The 19,090-nt window shown below is 27.6% G+C and overlaps 1 protein-coding gene across 7 annotated transcripts in view; it reads left to right on the top strand.

Moving 5' to 3' along the window:
• slmb (beta-transducin repeat containing E3 ubiquitin protein ligase slmb) overlaps positions 1-13,188 on the top strand; it is a 163,816-nt gene extending 150,628 nt beyond the window's left edge. For 6 of the 7 annotated variants that reach the window (XM_075367041.1, XM_075367038.1, XM_075367039.1 and 3 more), the window contains 3 exons: positions 3,166-3,244; positions 3,953-4,088; positions 6,576-13,188. In XM_075367041.1, coding sequence (XP_075223156.1) covers positions 3,166-3,244; positions 3,953-4,088; positions 6,576-6,586 — 226 coding nt within the window. In that variant the 3' untranslated portion in view covers positions 6,587-13,188. The remainder of the gene's footprint in view (positions 1-3,165; positions 3,245-3,952; positions 4,089-6,575) is intronic. The other variant, XM_075367040.1, reaches the window with a different exon arrangement.
• The last annotated feature ends 5,902 nt before the right edge of the window (positions 13,189-19,090 follow it).

Raw genomic sequence — 19,090 nt, 5'->3', positions numbered from 1 at the left:
CATCCAAATCAATGTTCTGCTCCCTAATGAGGGACAAGACATCCTCATCGATAAGGCTATAGTCAATGTCATAGACTATAATCCAGGGCCTATGCATTCTCTTTGGGTCTACTTTTACATTCAATCGCTTAACCACAGTGGAATCTCTAATGTGAAGATTTTCTTGATACTCTATTCCCAAAATTTTGGCATGTTCTTGTTTGCTCAGATTCCATGAGTCCCTTACAGGCAATTAGACACCAGACACCCTTACATATACTTCAGACACCACCCTGTTTGTGAGATTCAGTGTGTTATTTTGTAAATGACTAGACGTAATACAACAGTGAGCTTCTGGATCCCCAGCCATATAGGAATTGGCAATGAGTGTGCAGACAGTTCGGCAAAAGAGGCTTTCAGCCTTCTTTTTTACCAGTTGTGTTGCTTCTAATGATCTTGTCTGTTTTCCTGAAGAGTTCATGATGAGTGCCAAAGTGAATGGGATGCCACCATGAACAATAAACTTTGCCCAGTTAAGACCACTGTCTCACTGTGGAGCTGCTCATGCAGAAGTAACTGTCAAGAGAAGGTCATTTGCGAATAGGGCACACTAGGCTCACTCTGGGATATCTGATCATGCAAACAGATGTACTCTTTTGTGCTCGTTGTGACTGCCAACTAACAGTGCACCACATCCTTGTGGATTATATCTGTTAATACGGCATTGCGTCACAAATTTAAGAAGGGCTAACATGCGAACTATTCTAGGGGTAATGAAACGAAGTTATCTCATGTTTTATGATTCCTGAGGCTTATCCATTTATATTCAAATATTTTAATTACTGTGTTTCAGCTATTTATGCCATTAGTCATAAAGCAGTGTTAATTTTAATATCTTTAGCATACGCTATGGGTTTTTTCATTTTAAGATTGATTTTAATTGTTTTTAAAGGTGTTTTAGTTATTAATCAATTTTTAATTATGAATTTTTAACACATCGTTTTTTAAAACAAATACTTCGTGTCTGGGCATTATGAACAGGAAAGTTTTTTCACCCTGAAAAAAAATTGATTTCCAGGGTTGCTCATGATGGTCCAATTGCATGCCCACCTCACTCCCCAGATCTTCCTTTCTCAAAAAAGTTATTTTTGCTCGCTGGATTTTTCTGTGGGGTTTCATTAAATATCAGGTTTATGCCTGCTGATTTTGTTGAGCTAAGACTTTGAATTAACATTGCAGCTGCAGAGGTAACGCCCAACTTGCTGGAATGCTGTCTTGCTGTCTGGAATGAAATTGACTTTCTGATGGGATGCATGTCGCCTTACAAATGCAACGTGCATCCATATCAGACCAAAGTGAATGTTGAGTGACAAAGTTGTCACTCTTGTTGAATGACACTCACTCAACACTCTTGTCACTTGTTGAGTGTCAAAGAATGTTGAGTGTTGTGTTTTTCTATGAAATGAGACCTCAACTGAATCTAAGTTATCTCAATAAATTTTTATATGCTTTAAATTTGTGAAGTTATTTTTGAATTGCCCAGCAACACATTTCCAAGTTAGAGTATTATATTTTGTTGAATTGGATTAAACTTTGTGATAAAGATATTAAAAATCCAACAGTGATATAGATTGGATGAATCTGAAGAAATAAATAAGTGTGTCAGAAGTATAGGACGAAGTGAAAAGAATGGTTGTGCTTTACTTTAGTGGTTATATTTCCTAATTCTGAATTTGACATTTTGTACAAACATTTTTTATTGCGTGGTAGACATGATGATTGATTGCAAGTCACATTGTGTTTCCAAAATGTATGTAGAAAATTCTAGAATGCAAAATGGTTTTAAATCATTGACATCTTTCATGGCAATAAGTTCCAGTAGTGAGATCTTTAATATTAATGCAGAAATATTTATTAATTGTATAGTTGAACATAACCTTCCCATTTTCTGCATGGACCAAGCAAATCCTCTGTTTGACATTATAGACCCTGATGCATTGCTTTTTATCTTTCAGTAATTTAGTACTGATGGATCATCCTAAAGGATTGCGATCTGTGTCATTATAACTCCATCTTCAGATTTCAGCATCATTTATAATTGTATTATTTATAATCTGTTCCAGATTATAAATAATACAATTTACCCTGAGCTTATTTTTCCTTCTGCAATATGTTTATGTCCATAGTTAAAAGGTTAATTAATTAGGCCTCCACAGAGTGGTATCTATGTGTTAATGTTGTTTTTATGTACAACTCCTGTTATTTTCCTCCTATTCAAGTAATTTTATTTCTCATCAGCAAAGTTCACCATTTGAACGACATTATCTTTTTAATTTATAGTTTTATAAAAACATGTCAATGAATGTAAATTTGTAAACTTTTATGAACATTAATACTGTTCATTTAATAATTTAATATTGATTTTTATTCTTTAAATCCTGATGTAAGACCCAGATATTTTCTTTCAAAAATAATATAAGCCTCCTGGCATCATCAGTTCTTTATTTCTTAGTTCTTTGTATAAAATTTAAAAATTACTTGTTACACATGTAGTTTTATAATTTTCAAATAATGTGTCCAATAAAGTGAATTTAAGATGCATTAACAATTTCTTTATGCTAACAGAAGTGAGAACTGTATAATTTGGGTATTTTTGTATGACTTTATTTCCATCTTATTTCTTCAGTGAAGTTGTAATGGCATTTGAGTCAATCTATTGGACAAGACTATAAAGCATTATATTGTGGAAAGAGGTAAAGTTCAATGCAGTAATATATCCATGTAGCTTCAGACTGCTGATAATGGGAAGATTTGTCCAGAAGTTTTTTCTGCATGAATGAATTTGAAATCAACTCGGGAAGATAAAAAATCAAAAATCTATTTTTTTTTTTTTTTAAATATACAAAGAGCAGTTGTGTATGGCTTAAGAAGAGGTGAATTATCAATGGTCAAGATGTTTAAAATTGGTTTATCTTATGATATTAAGCAGTGATAAGTATAAGTATTAACACAGTTATATATATAATACACATCCTTATAGATTGTAAGTTATTAGTATAAAAGAATTTTTAATTAAAATTTATTCATTAATAACTTGTAATATAATTTTAATTACAAAATATAATTTTTATTACATATAATTTTAAAAGGAGTTTTATATAATGTTTGCATTTTCTCTGCTTATAGCAAAATAAAAGTATGGAATCTAGTCGCCGCGTTAGACCCAAGATCTCCTGCCAGTACATTATGTTTACGCACCCTTGTGGTAATTACTTTTTTTATATTTTGTAAAAATTTTCTTATTTATTAGTATTGCGCCTAACAGAACTGTTTAAAATATTAAAGAAAATACAAAAGTGCCATCTGTTTAATAATTGTTAAAATTAATATTTTGTTAAAACTCATTATTTGTTATTTACAAATATTTTATACGATATAGAATTAAATTAAAATTAAAAATTCATTATTTGATACTTTCTCTTAATTTTGCTTATTAACATGATTCTCATGTACTATGTTAATGAGCCAATACGAGAATTCCTGATTAATGCAAGAATTTAACAATAGTAGTAAGAGTGCCAAAGTAACTAAAAAATACATTTGGCAAGTGTCCTGTTAAAAATTGATAAATGGAGTTGAATTTGTCATGAATTTGATAACTTGTTTTACAGTTATGGAATATGAATGAATTTTGTAAATTTTAAAATCATTGATGGAAAGAATCTTTCCATTTGGTCAGGAAAAAGGAAATGAAATTTTCAAACTTAAGAGATTATTTTTTCTGTTTTGTGATATGATAATAGCATAGACAAACTTTCTAATTCATTTTGAAGTTTTACTTTACATTAAAAAAAAAAATTGAAACGTTTAGGAAAGGTTTTCTAATAGTAATTTATGTAGTTTGAATTTGAATGTTACATTTAATTTTTGAGTGATTATATGGTAATTAAGTGGATCTTATGATCTCGGCTAGGAGCACACTGGACGCGTATTCCGCCTGCAGTTTGACGAGTTCCAGATTGTGAGTTCGTCACATGATGATACTATACTTATATGGGATTTTCTTGATTGTTCTTCACCAGACTGCACTGATCCTCAGCGTATGATAGGTAATTAAATTACATGCCTTAAATAAAAAGTAATGTTTTTATAATGATGTATAATTTTTTTGTACAAGTTTGCATTAACAATGAGTTTTTTGACTTTTCAGAAAATATCCAAATTTTGTTTGTGTGAATTAATTATATAATAATTAATATTCTTATGTAAAAGTAATTTAATGTTAACAGTGGGTTTTTTGTCTTAGAAAAAATACTCAAATTGTGTTTATGTATATTAATTATATAATAATTTTTATTACCTTAAACAAATCTGCTCTTTAATTTTTTTTCTCGTCTGAAAAAAATAAATGATTAATATCTATTACAGGGTAGTAGCTCCTCGATCTTACATAACCCATTCGTTCTATGGCTTGATTGTCAAGAAAACATAAAACTATCAGAATTTAATTAATAGCCATTCTGTGAAATTGTGAAGTTTCAATTACTAGCCTTTAAACTAACAATAACTAGGTTATTGTTAGTAATTGGATAATTTTTAGGTAGATTTCTTAAACTACCTAGTAATGGGTACCATGATTCAACTTCTGGAAAATTTTATCATATCTTCGTGCTTTCTCAACATATCTTTGCATTTCACATCCCCCAAAACCACCGTCAGCTCAAAAGTTTTTATATACATTTATATATATATATATTTTTTTTTTTGTGGACATGATAACTGCCATGATTTTGCACCAATCACTTTCAGATAGTTATCTAAAAATAACTCGACCCAAAATCTTGGTCAAGTTCGTTAACCGCCAAAATTGGACCATGTGGGTGGAAATGGGATTGGTTTTTCTATAAGTAAAATATTGAATTCATTTATTTGGATAAGGGCTTAAAACTTAGGTAAGTAAAGTTTTTTATATTCCCAACCATTGGCCCAGGGGGTGGAAAAAATGGGGTTTTGAAGACAAAAAAAAATACCTCCCTTAATAGGAATAGTATTGGATCGGTATAAATTGGTTGTTAGTCTTCCAAACATTACCTGAAACAATTTTTGATATGCCAACCCTTATGGCAGGGAGGGACCAAAACAAAAAAACAAAAATCGCTATAAATTTCTTAAGTAAAATATCAATTTTGTTTAAAATTCCTACTATTCTTTGGATAAGGTCCTAAAACTTATCTATATAAAGTTTTTTTGATATCACCAACCACTGGCCCAGGGGGAGGGACAAATGGGGTTTTAAAGAAAAAAAATCATACCTTCCTTAATAGGCGCAGTATTGAGTGGTTTAAAGGGGTTGTTAGTTCTCTAAACATTACCTAAAACTTTTGTCTAAAACAATTTTTGATAAGACCAACCCTTACAACAAGGGATGACCAAAATGTTGCTGGAATTGTAAGATGGGCTTGTTTGCTGATCATGTGAAACTTTTTTCACATGCAACCATTGTCATATTGAGTAAATTTGAGGTTTTTTTTAACTTTAAGATGGAAATTTTTTTATCTCCTACTTAGCACTGGTGAAATCTACCTCCGCCTGCTGAAAGGAATTTTTTTAGTTTCTTTTTTCTTTACTCCACATGCTTTCTGTAAACTTGATTTGTTGTTTATGCTTAATCCTAAATTTTTAAATATTCAACCCGACAGAGTATTTTTTTTTTTTTTAAAGCTAACAAAAGGTGTTTTATTATACCCACCAAAATAAAAGGGCTGATATATGGGAGGCTGATTTTACATCAGTGCAAGCATTTATCCTGGAAGTAAGCATTTTCTAGTGACTAATAACAGTCCATGTTACAGCCAGTTATACATAAAATTTGGTTAGTCTTTATTTTTAACAAAAATATTTCTGTTCATACATTTTTGTAGAAATGACATTAAGTTAAATTTGGATTTTTATGAAGATGAACTAGAATATTGGTTTCATCAAGTAGTGAACACCTGTGATGCTACTAATGAAATATATTTGCAATGCAATAACTTTTTGGAAATCATATGTGCTCAAAGACTTGCAACCATCAAAATTTCCAGATCATAATCCACCAGCTATATTCCTACTGGGATATTTAAAAATTATATTTTTCAAAACAGCACTAATAAGACTTGAAAAACTGAAAACTAACATTGAAAGTGAAATCTCAAATATGAGTAGAGACCACAAATGCCATGAAACGTGTAAGAATTTACATCCTGATTAGAGGAAATCATTTGCAACATCTGTTATGAAATCAAAGAAATATGCTATTTGAATATTTTTGTAATTTGAATCGTTTGTTGTGAAAAAATTGTTCAAATAAATATAAATTTATCAAATACAAGTTGCATCTTTCTTAAAATATCCTTTAATATCTGTTCAGCTGTTTAGATTACTTAAAGTTATGTGTTTTTTCATGTCATTTACATTTGATCCCACGGGATTTAGAAAACAGGTTTTTACTGCAATGATAAAAAAAATGTAATAACTGTTTTCAGCTAATTTCATTTTCTTACTAAGTTACTTGAGAGATTCTTTTTTACTATAATAATTATTTTTGTTTGTTTCAGCATGTGATTGAACCGAATAAGTGAATCTTCACAGGCCACAGATTGCATAGTCCCATAAGGAGGAAATATACTTGACATTCAAATGGTAACTAACTGTAAGGAGCGTTATAAGGATGTGGTTTATTTGTATTATTGTTATTACAACCGTCTGAAACTAAAAATTAGCCCTACAAGACTGCATGAACAGCCTCTTTGACCACCAGATAATTATTAGCTGGATAGAAAATGAAACTTATAATTAATAATAATAATAATTAGCATATTATTATTTCTTCCTTGCCTTGTTTATAGGTAACTTCATTACCAAGTGTATGTTTATGGTTATTTATTGTAATTTTACAATCTAGTTTAAATAATGTATTATAATGGTATTAACTTTTTTGTGCTTCGTGCTCAGAATCTGAGCTTGATTGAAACAGTGTTATTTATTAAAAAAGGAAAAAGAATATTTAACAGTTTTGCTTATTTTTAATTTTTTTTTATAATCATATCTAACAGTTAATTAAAATTTCAATTATTTATGATAATTCTCAAAATATGTCAAGTCCATGTCAATCAAACACCAAGAAATTATTTTTTAAATGTTTTGTGTATATGTATTATACATATTACAGCGATAAATTTTAACATTCTATTTTTAATTGTGTATATTAAATTAATATTGCATAAATAGGTAAAGTTATTATTATTAGTAGTAATTTACTAGTTTATTGTATTTTTCTCATTATAATTCAGGTAGATGCGTAATAAGTATTTAAAATTAAATATTACAATGATAATGTAATTTAGTATTGTACTATTGTTTCTATTCTTTTTATATATTTCAAAAGTAATTTATGGAAGAATTATTAAATTATTATTTTTACACTAAGCGTAACTGTTAATTAAATAGTACTGAAATTAACAATTTTCATTTTGTAATATATATGTAAATTATTTATTAATTTATATGTAGTATAAATTATGTGTTACATTTAATTATTTAATGTGTGCATATGCATATATAGTGCGTAGTTGAAATTTAGTAGGTTGTGAAATGAACAAAATATGTGCATCAGCTAATATTTTAGTTAATATACTTGTAATTATCTAAAATTGTTACTTCTCTCTTTCTCTTGAAACTCTTTGAACAAATTTAATTTTTACTTCTTAATTACATATTATTTTAGATACATGTAAATAATTAACTATTTTGTATATATTTGCATGTATATTGTACATTCATTTAAGAATTACCATATTAGGTGAGTTTCATTAATAAATAAAAAAAATTAAAAAAATTATGTTTATTAATACAGTAAAACCATATTTATTTTATTAAACAGATCTAAGTAAGTTCATCAGAATAAATGAAAGATAATCCAAACAAAGAAATCTATGTAATAGGGAGTATCATGTATATTTAAATTTTCTTGAAATTAAAATGTTTCAACAGCAAAAGAAAAGATCACTTAGAATTCATACCACATGTTGCTGCTCTGCCTCATTTTGCTTATGTTACTCTTGGACAATCATAGAGCAACAGATAATTGTACTCTCTGTTGTTGCATTGAATTGTTTTTGTAGGTAATAACTTTAGTGATGTATGTTTTTCCTGGCTAGAACAGAATAGGACACACTCATATTAGGATATTAACAATATTTTACCTTTAAACTGCACAACAGTTTTTTTTTTTTTTTACTGTAACAAATATTGTATTTTTTGTTTCAAAAATTAAGATGCTGTATAAATCTTGGTGAATAAATGTAATCTTGACAGATAAATGATTTAAGTATGCGTAGTTAATGTATTTTTTAATAATAGATTTAATGTTGCTTTTGCTTATAACATATTATTTGTAAGCCTAATTATTGTTTCAGTTTTTAATTATAAATTGTATGGGTTTGGTTTCTTTACACCAAACTTTATCATTATGTAATGTAATTTTGTTTGTTATGAAAAAATGTAACTATTGTAGTTAAAAAAGAAGAGTAATCCAAAAAGAAAGATAATTAATACTGATAACTCTGAGATCTAGATAACAAAATTCTTATAAATTGGATTTTAATGAACATAATACATTTCTGCTTTTTCTGTTATGTTTAATACCAATAATTGTAACAGATTTTTAGTTTGATAAGATTTCTGTTACAATTTTATTGAGAGATGCAATACCATTTTATTGATTATTTATTAAGATTAGAAATAATTTTTCTTTTCAATAAGTGAACTCACTTAGAGCCGTTTATGTCATCAGATCCATTCTGTTATTTTTTCATGTAAATATGTGTAATTTTGTCTGTTGAGATTATCAGTTATAGACTGAACAACCTTTTGAATGAAACTCAGAAAGGTTTTATTTTTATTCCATTATTCCTATAACGTGTTTCAATTTATTATAAACTCTCGCATTGTATTTTAGGAGGAATTAGATACCAGTTTTTACCTGATAAAACAGTTGAGCCATTAGGCATATTCTTCAGACACTAAACAAAAATTAGAGTCCCTGGTCTTGTTCATCCCAGACATCCAGCAACAGATGACACCAAGAATGGATGATGATACTTGTTTAAACAGTATCATAAACTTGTGCTTTCAGCCTTGTCAACATTCGTTAACCAGGAAAGAAGAGACAAAGATTGAACAAAAGATCTGAATGGTGAGTAAAGTGATTGGTCCATAGAGGAATCACAGTGTGAGTTAAACCTCAACTAAATAATAACTTCAAAATTCTTTCTAGGAAATAAGTACATAACCTCCAACTGATTGAGAGAACAGAGCATTTTTTCACTGGATGGGGATAGAATATTATAGGTCAACAATTTTACATGGACAATTTTTTAAGTATATACTCCAACAAAAAATGTGTGTTACCTTCAGATTTTTATTAAGACTTTCAAAGGACAAGCAAACCATTCATGTAACTGTAATGGAAGTATTCAGCTGAACAGTAAATCAATTATCAGATCTATGATGAAAGTGAAGTAATATGCATTATATGGGCTCTTACTTGAGTTTTAGTGTTAGATGTCAGCTTCAATTTTATATTCTGCACTCTTGTATACAGTTTCATTTGTAGACGACAGTTCTTGTCATGAATTAGTGTATCTTACAATTACATTATTTACCACATCAGTTGCTTTTCTCTTTATTTGTGCCATCTGGAAAATTTTTCTGAGGATGCCGATGATTATGAAGGGTTGATAAAATTCTTAGATTTGCTGATGTTTCTTACATGTAAAGATTATTATTTTACATAAGTATTATTATATGTCGTATGAATATTTTTAGTGACAATAAAGAAACTTCAGCATCTTTTGTATTTTATTATATTGTAAAATTAAAATGTCTTACAAAAAAAATTATTTTGTGATCATTTATGTATGTTTAGTGATTTAATTATTTATTTACAAAAAGAAGTTTCATGTGAAGATTTAAAATAAAGATTGGTTTTTCTTATATTTTAAAAAAAGTTATAATTTTGTTTAATGCACCACAACAGGATTAAGGATTATTCAAATAAGATATGCTATTATTGGCTTTTATTCAGTTTATTTTTATTTGTTTGTAATAGGACATATGATTTCCTCTCATTGTTTATGCTAACTTAGTTTAACCTACATTTTGCTTTATTATAAGTATGTAAAGCATACTTCTAGTTAAATTTATGTAAAATTGCACCAAATTTACAAAAGGACACTGGTATTCAAATCCTGTTGTAAGTAATTATACTTTAAAAACCTTTGAATCTAAACCATTTAAGGATCGCATACTGCTTTTCAAAAATACTCTACATTGTAGGCGCGTGCTTCTTATAAGTTTTATGAAAAAAAACCCATTAAATGTAACCTCTCCATATTGCCTAATTTCATCAATTTTTTTTTTTTTTTTTTTTTTTTTTTTTTTTTTTTTTTAGGTTATTCACTTTTCTGGTCTTTATTAATATTAAATTGTTTTCTTTCTTTTTTTAGTAAGATACACTCAAACAGTTTGCTCTGTAAAAGTGAATGTAAAATTTTTGGATTTTAAAGTTTGCAAAATCAGGGAGACTGCAAATCATGTGAAAATAAATATCAAAAATATATATTTTACCTTAATTGTTGGAAGTTTAATTATATTAGAGATTTAGCTATGTAGACGTATTATCATCATGCACTTTCGATTTTAATCCACCCTTTTTCCTTACTGTGATTACTAAGTTAATAGATACTTCATCACACAGTGTAGGTTGATGCATCTTTGAAGGCAATGTCTTACATTAGAAGTAATGTTAATATCTGTCAAATTTTATATATCTCTTACTGAACCAGTATTTTTGTTATTGTCAACAGTAAAGGCAACTTGAAATATTATTCATTAATTACAGTAAAACTTAAAGAATGGATATGTGAACAGTTAAGAAAAACATCTCGCTGAACATAATACTAGCTCACAGATTTAATAAGTTTTAATTTTCAAATTTGATCAGATTTTACTAAAATAAAAATAACTTGTAGAAACCTTTTACATTAGATCAACTGATTAATGATTTAAGGGAGGGAGAGAAGTAACGTTCAAAATCAGTGAGCCCTGTTCAGTTTGTACTTTAAATAACATGTATTTTAAATACTTTCAGTACATAGTTTACTAATTTGTTATTAATAGTTTTTTATTACATAATTTTATGATTCTACATTCATTTAGATATTGCTTAATGAAGCAAATTGTTTGATTAAATTTTTTAATGGTACATAAATTTTGTTTCTTTATATTTAAGGATTATTTAGCATGTATATTATCAATAATGTTCAGTCTGAGACTTTACAAGACCAGCTGCCAAACTGTGATTGAGTTTACTCTGCCTGTTGTGAAGTGGTGTAACCTTGAAATAATATTTTTTTTTATGGATTTATTTTTTACTAAATGATCTAAATTAAATTTTTAATACTGTAATTAATTGTTCCTAGTGTGTTTGTTGATGGATTTTTATATAATCTTGTACAACATTATTAATGTGCGAAAATGTCATTGCCTGGTAGTTATTTCCAGCATATACACTCTGTAATTGCTATTTGAGGTGGTGGTCGTTTTTGCCACAGTGCTCTTTAAAGTCTCATTTAAGCATTACCTCACAAACATTATAGTTGGATATGTGTTTCACTGAGATCAAGAATATTATATTTCTGATTATCTTCAAACTGGGCAAATCCATCTACTTATAATATTGTGGTGTAGAATTACTGTTCCTTCTGTATTATTTATTTTGACTGTATTGAGATCTAATAGGATCAGGATGAGGATGAATTCTTTTGTATTATAAAAAATGTCACTAAATACCTACTTTATGTGAACACACAACATGCTACTCATGAATTTGCTATGATTATTTTTCAAAGTTTTAATCTTCCTATCTTATTTTTATTGTAGGCAGCTAGTTATTGCATAATGTATATAATGACTTATTTTTTATTCCAGTTAACAGTGGTGAAATTATAATTTTTGACAAAATATTTCTTAAATTTCTTAGTTTTATGAAAAAAAATTTTATTTCTAGGGTTATGTGGAAAATTTGAGCTCAATTGCCTATGAATATGTATACTTAATTTAGACATATTAAACTTCACCACCAAAGTATGCATCAGTAATAGATTTTTTTTATAAATCCTGGTTTTAGTTAAAAAAAAAATCATGCTTGTTCATGTAAAGGCGTAAATTGTTGAATAATCTTATAACAACTAATTAGTTAATTAATTTTTCCTGTTATTCTTTTCTTTTGTTTTTACATCTTGTTTTCATAATTGTATTATAGAATTTTGAACATAGATACTTGTCCATCAAAATTTTATTTATTTATTTTCACTGTTTAACGATAGACAATGTAATTTTACCTCTTCTTGTAAAACTCTATTAAATATAAAGTGTCTGTATGAGTATTTTAATACAGAAAAAATATTATTTTATTTAGAAAGAACGTTAAAGTAAGCTGTTTTAAATTAATTGTAATGTTTAAAACATGATCCTTAGCAATTATTAATGTTTTTCAGTTTTTTATTAACTCATTTTAAGTTGGAAGTACATTTCACTGTTAGTATATTGTTGTTATTGCAACATTTTATTATCCTAATATGCTCTAGAGATTATTGTTATAAGTATAATTTAACCATTTATTTCATAGTGTATGGTGTCATCTTTTTTTATTCATGTAAGTCATTACAATATTTCTGTTAGCGTGATAAATAAAAATATAATGTTTGTTTTTTTTGTATAGTTCATTGTAAATATACTCAATTGCTTGATAACTTTCTTTTTATTTATTTTAATGTAAGGTGCTGGTGGCAACTAGCATTTGAAATTAGTTTTTTTATGATTTGGAGTTATTTTCAATTATTATTTTGTGATGTGCGTACTGTGGTTTGTTTATGTACTAAATCGTATTAATTTCTTTTTATAATGACATGATGTGGGTATATATTTTTAAATTTACTTGTGTGCATGTGTATGTATGTATCTAAGCAAAACCATGTTGATGTAAGTAATTTAATCTGCTTGATTAAATATATTATATGCATAATTTAAGTACTATTTGTTGAGTTTAAATATTGAAAGTAACGCTAAATAAAGAATTAAATAAATCTTCATAGATTTTATGAGTCAGTTCTGTTTTCAGTTTATTTTTTTATTATTGGCTAGGGTGGCTTTGAATGAAAGAAAAAAACAAGTACTGAAAGGAGATATTTTTAAACAGTGCATTTCCTCAGATTTAAAATCTTTTTAAAAAAATCATAAACTTGTGAATCATGTTGTGATTATTATTCCACATTGTAATTGAATACAGTTTTATTCTAATTCACCTCATCATTAAAAGATAACTTTTTTTTTAGATATGTTTAAAGCTAATTCTGGTGTAGAAAAAAAGATTAAATAAACTTAAATATTTATTAGTTTAACGTCAATATCATTCTTAAAAAAATTGGACATTTTAATCCAAAAAAATTAATTTGAAGCCAAAGCATCTAAAATTAAACGAAAATGTTATGCACAGTATTCTTCCCATTACAATACCTCTACAACATTTGAATATAATTTTCTTTTAACTCAGCCACATGAGTTTCTTTTTGTTTAACAAACATTCCTTTTTTAACATACAGTATTTTCTAATGTAAAAGTTACAACATGAAAAAACTTACTGCTTAAGTTATACAGGGAATTCAGTATTTGTTATAGATTATAATAAATGAAATAATACCATTTTTATAATAATTGAGGCCACAGTTAAGGCATTTTGATTAAAAATATTGCTTATTAAATGTAAAATAAGAGTTTTTGATGGTTATTTGGTAAATAGAAGATATGTTAAGTACACTTCTCCAGTGTAATTCATAACAGTATAATCTTATTTATGTCCATTTATTTAAATCTGAATATAAACATAACTGGTAAAATGATTATTTCTTTTTTTAAATGTAAAATTTAAAAAAAAGCATTAATTGAAAATAGCATTCTTGTATACTTCTACTAAGCATTTGGATTTTTATTTATTTATTTATATTATTTGTAGAGTTTATTCTATTTTTGTAACTTAATTAAATTTATAGTTTGTTTTTTTTTTACATTAGGTTAAATAGGTTAGATACTTCATTAGACCCATAAATTACTGTTATTCTAGTTTTGTTGGTAGTTGTGTGATGTTGATATTGATATTACTTTAATAATTCTACTTATAATTTTATATTTTATGTGTTCATTTATTGTTTTGTATATAAGTATCTTTATGTTTATTATTTAGTATAGTTCTTGACGTCTGTAACTGTATTTCCTTTATTTAATTAGATATTATTTTTAAAAATAGCTTCTGTTAATGATACATCACATAATTACATTCACCTTTATTTTAATACCAGTTTTGTATTACACTTCTTATATTAAATATTACTAATATTTCAGATCAATATTTGAAATTAAACTAAGAATTAAATTTAGTTTTATTATTTTTTTATTATAAAAAAAAATAAAATATTCAAAAATATGTATCTGCACAAGTTAAACGTCTAGGAATACTTTTCTGCTAGTGTATGTAACTTAAATAAGCTTATTTTCTGTAAAGTCATTTTCTTTTTTGATATCTATTAAGATTTTCTTGTTTGGTTTTTTTATACTGTTTTAATGAATGCAGTATTACTCTATCTTGTTTTTTTTATCTGAAAAAAAAGATCCATTTGAAACTTAACTTTTATGTAATTTAATGTAACATTTCAATATTAAATTATGAAAATATTAAATAGTTAAAAAAACTTATACAAGTTGTAGAAGATAAAAAATACATTTAATTTTCTTTTGGTACACTCCAGTAATGATAAAAAAATATGGTTTTAAATAAGGAGTATTTCTAAAACCCAAATTCATCTCAAGGTGTAATTACAGTTCTGTTTTACCATCAAATTAAATTTAACCCTTTGGAGACCAAGCTATCAAAAACGTATGTTACTTCGGAGCTATGTGTATTGCAAGCAAACCAAAACTGACCAGTAGTAAAATTAACCATTTCATTAGCATTAATAATAACTGTTATAAACTGATTTTCATAGTTTTACCATTACAATTTTACTTAAAGCAGCTGCATATTAATAAAATACATCCATTTTAACAAAAATATATGTTTTCTCATTTACAAAAAATCAGTTAGGTAATTTACTTTTAAACTAAAAATAATTTATAAATAGGAAACCTTATTATTTAATAGAGAATTTCATTTTGTACCAAATTTCATTTCATTTAATTGATGACTGAAAAAAAATGCATTTTTTTATATTACTGTTGTTTATTATATGCATAGGCCTACTGTAATTTTACCAACATGCAAAATTATGTAATTTTCAAAAGTAGTGTGTGCTCTTACTTGCTGCTACCAATAAATCCTTATTGTTCCAAAACACGTATTTGCTACTAATTTATAAGTTTTTAAGTAATAATCTAATGAACATATTTACAAAGAAACTATTTACACTTATTTACAAATGTTCTTGCTAATACAAATTGCATGACACCCTTCTTTACATCTACAACACACCTATAAATCTCTTTCTACCCTTTGTATAGTTTGTTCCTCTTACAGAACACACCCAACAAGTTTTTTCATCTTTCCCCGGCAGCTTTTCCAAATCAGGAGAGCAACATTCATTACCTTGACATTCCATGACAGTTTGTTTTTGTTTAAACCAATCTTGTGCACCTGTATCAACAATGATGTTTATAAATTGATTGTTTTAGCAGTTTTCCTTATATATGACAGGAATTTAAAACCATCCTAGCAAAAAGATTAAAATATACTTTTTTCCAGCATTTTATTGTTCTTTCATTCAAGCATCATATCAAATGAATCTACGAATTTACACCTCTCAAGTGCTTGTTGTAATTCATTACCATGCTTGGTTTTGTCTTGAGTAACATCCCTACGGTATCTTTTTTTTGTTTGGGTTACATCTTTGATTTGCGAATCAGATGAAATTAGTGTGGCAGGTTGCTCCTGTGATTTTTTTTTTTGCCTATAGGCCATAGTAAAGTAGCTATTATTTTAACAGTATACAGTTTTACTTCCTGTAACTGGGCTTTGACTTAATTTGGAAGTCCTTTATGGTTTGCCAGTCGTAAAGGTTTCTTTATTATATAACATTTTCATTAGAGAAACGCCTACCTGTAAAAAAATTACCAGTAAAAACGTGATCCCTTTTCTAAAATAATTACAAATTGATAATAATTTTTCAACAACTATATATGCCACACTGTTATTTATTATCTGTTCTTTATCATTGTCATTGTTAGCACCCCTGTAACAAAAAAAATTCAAACCGTATTTGGAAACTGAATCACGCAATGCCCCATCGATGATTGTGCTTGTGGGAATGTATTGTATAAAACTTGTGAGATTCTTTGTACCAATAAGGCTCTCATCATCAGATAATTGAAAAATGTAGCAAAATTGAAAAAGTTTATTGCAACGGTCCACTAAAGGTTGGAATTTTTGGCAAGGGTCATAAATAGGCTGATTACTACTTGTCGGTTACTGTTGTCTACCATGTTAAACAAACTAAGTCAGACTCAAATGTATTCCTTTTGAACATTTTTGGAAACCTAAGTGTACTTTGAGAGAACCTAAATTCATACACCAATAGGATTTAATACATAAACTAACTGTTTATGTATCAGTTCCATGGTTAGCAAAACAACAATGAAAGCCAACATTTCATTGATAGTAACAGGTACCCATGAACGAAGGTAAGTATGAGGCAAGATTGTTAGGCCCTTTTAATGCAATTATCTGTTGAGCATATCTATTTTTCTTTCACAAGAATATCTAATAACATACCTGTAAAAAATAATTGAAATAATCCACATATTTTGATATTTGAGAAGGACATTGTTTTGGCCCAGTAATGTCTAAATATTCAAAATTATGAATTAGCTGATCTAAACTTATATTTACTGATCTAACTTATGTTTGTAACCCTATCTTAATTTATATTATCATTTTAATTATCTGTTTCATCAGAACTAATAAATAACCTGTCTATTGACAAAAGCAGACCTAATGTCGGTCACTTTCAAATGATTATGAAGTGAATAAGTTGACAGAGTTCATCAGGGCAAAAAGAAGGGTCCCCATGGCATTATCACCACCAAATATATCAAATTCATCATCACTTGATGAGAAAATAAAATCATCTTCACCTTCACTTTCATTCAGCTGGTGATCCAACTTGCTGTTTGAAATTCTGTTTCGTGAAATTATAGTAAAAAAAAAAACAAAATACACAGACACAGTACAATAAACAAGTCGCATAAATACTATAGTATAGCAGACAAGATTGATGCATGCTACAGTCTGTAACAGCTGACATGACATATTTGCTGTATCTCATAACATTACATCGTATCTAGACAGAAATATTATTAGCTAAATAAACTTTAACAACAATTAGTTTCTTAATTACAAATATCCTCTAGTCCAAAATATATAAATAAAAATTATTTTTTCTACCAAACAATATGAATTAGACCCGCTCGACAATATATCAACGGCTGGTCTTTTTACCATATTTTACTATCGTCAATGTGTACTTTTGCATATATTGCAGATCAACAATATATCATTGACTGGTCTCCAAAGGGTTTAATCATGCTTCTACGGTCTCTATATTATGCTGGTATGTAAACATCTTCTTGGTTAGGTGCCTACCATGATCAGTAACGATTCCAGATAAGCAGACATTAGTCACAAGTTTCTACTGAACATAGTGTAGCTATTTTCAATAATAATTACCCATACATATTAGTCTTGCTGAGGAAAGTGATGAGTAAAATAATTTCCTGGCCTTCACCAAGCCTTCAGTATTGCTGCACAGCTGCATGCAATACCCACCAAAATGTGATAATATTCAATCCTGCAAGTAATCCCAAGTAATACTGCCACTCATTTATCATCGGGACTGACTTTATTGGACCGATGACTCAGATGTACACCTCAACACCTCAAATACTTCCACAACCACAAAAAGTTACTAGACTTTTTTGTTGTGAAATAATACTGCCTTATAAACAGGCAATACATATATCTACATACATATTGCCTTTATATTAATCAGGGAGAAATATTAAAAATAGTTTGTGTTTAAAATGTAGAAAATGAATTTTTTTGCTGCAACCTGTACTCCCATTTGTGTTTCAATAAGAATCTTCTCTTTTAAGTCATTATTTTCTTTGTGGTTTTTTAAATACCATAATCCTTTTTATTGTCATATCTGAACTTTTTCCTTGATATTGATCTTCATTATCACCTTATTCTTTGGATATCAGTTGTGTTTTATTCCATTAGAGTTCATAAATCTAGTTCTCTTGTAAAAGTATCTAACTATTAAATTTTTTAGGAATTCTATTTTGTCAGTATTAGATTTATCAGTATTAAAAGGTTCTTATAAAAGTTATCCCATTTTCAATAAATGTCATATAAAAAGTATGAACAATTGAAAGTTACATTTTTTTCATTATTAAATACAATGTAGAAATTTATATATTTAGAAAAATTCTTTTGTGTCTTGATAAAGACTCCATAAAATTCTACTTTAAATTGTTTACCAAGAAGCTTGTCTATAATATTTGAAATACTTCTAGCAGAGAAAAAATGTTGTAACTTATAACTTATACATTTTTTCATCATCAAATAAACATTGTAAGTTTTTACATTAGATTAATTAAAATGTTAACATTTCCTTACATAGAATTATTTCCTTTATTTATCTTTTTCACTTCCATGTAGCACTCCTTTATTTCCATCCTTTTCACCCCACTTAGCTTTGTGTCTTACTGTGCATGTGTCTACATCATTAATCACAAGAGCAATACTCAAACTATATGTTGGTTGTTGTGAAAGAACAGAAAACATTTATTAAATTTTGTTTTAAACTATAGAAACCATGTCAAAAATCCAAAATATTTAATTTAGCATTAGATTATACCAGGTGTCCCAAATTTTCCTGTGGAATTTCAAAAGCCAATAACTTTT

The sequence above is a fragment of the Lycorma delicatula genome, chromosome 5 (genome assembly GCF_047948215.1).
Source record: "Lycorma delicatula isolate Av1 chromosome 5, ASM4794821v1, whole genome shotgun sequence".
Classification (NCBI taxonomy): Eukaryota; Metazoa; Arthropoda; class Insecta; order Hemiptera; family Fulgoridae; genus Lycorma; species Lycorma delicatula.
Note: the sequence above shows the minus strand (reverse complement) of the source record. Positions and strands in the feature narration are given on the sequence as shown.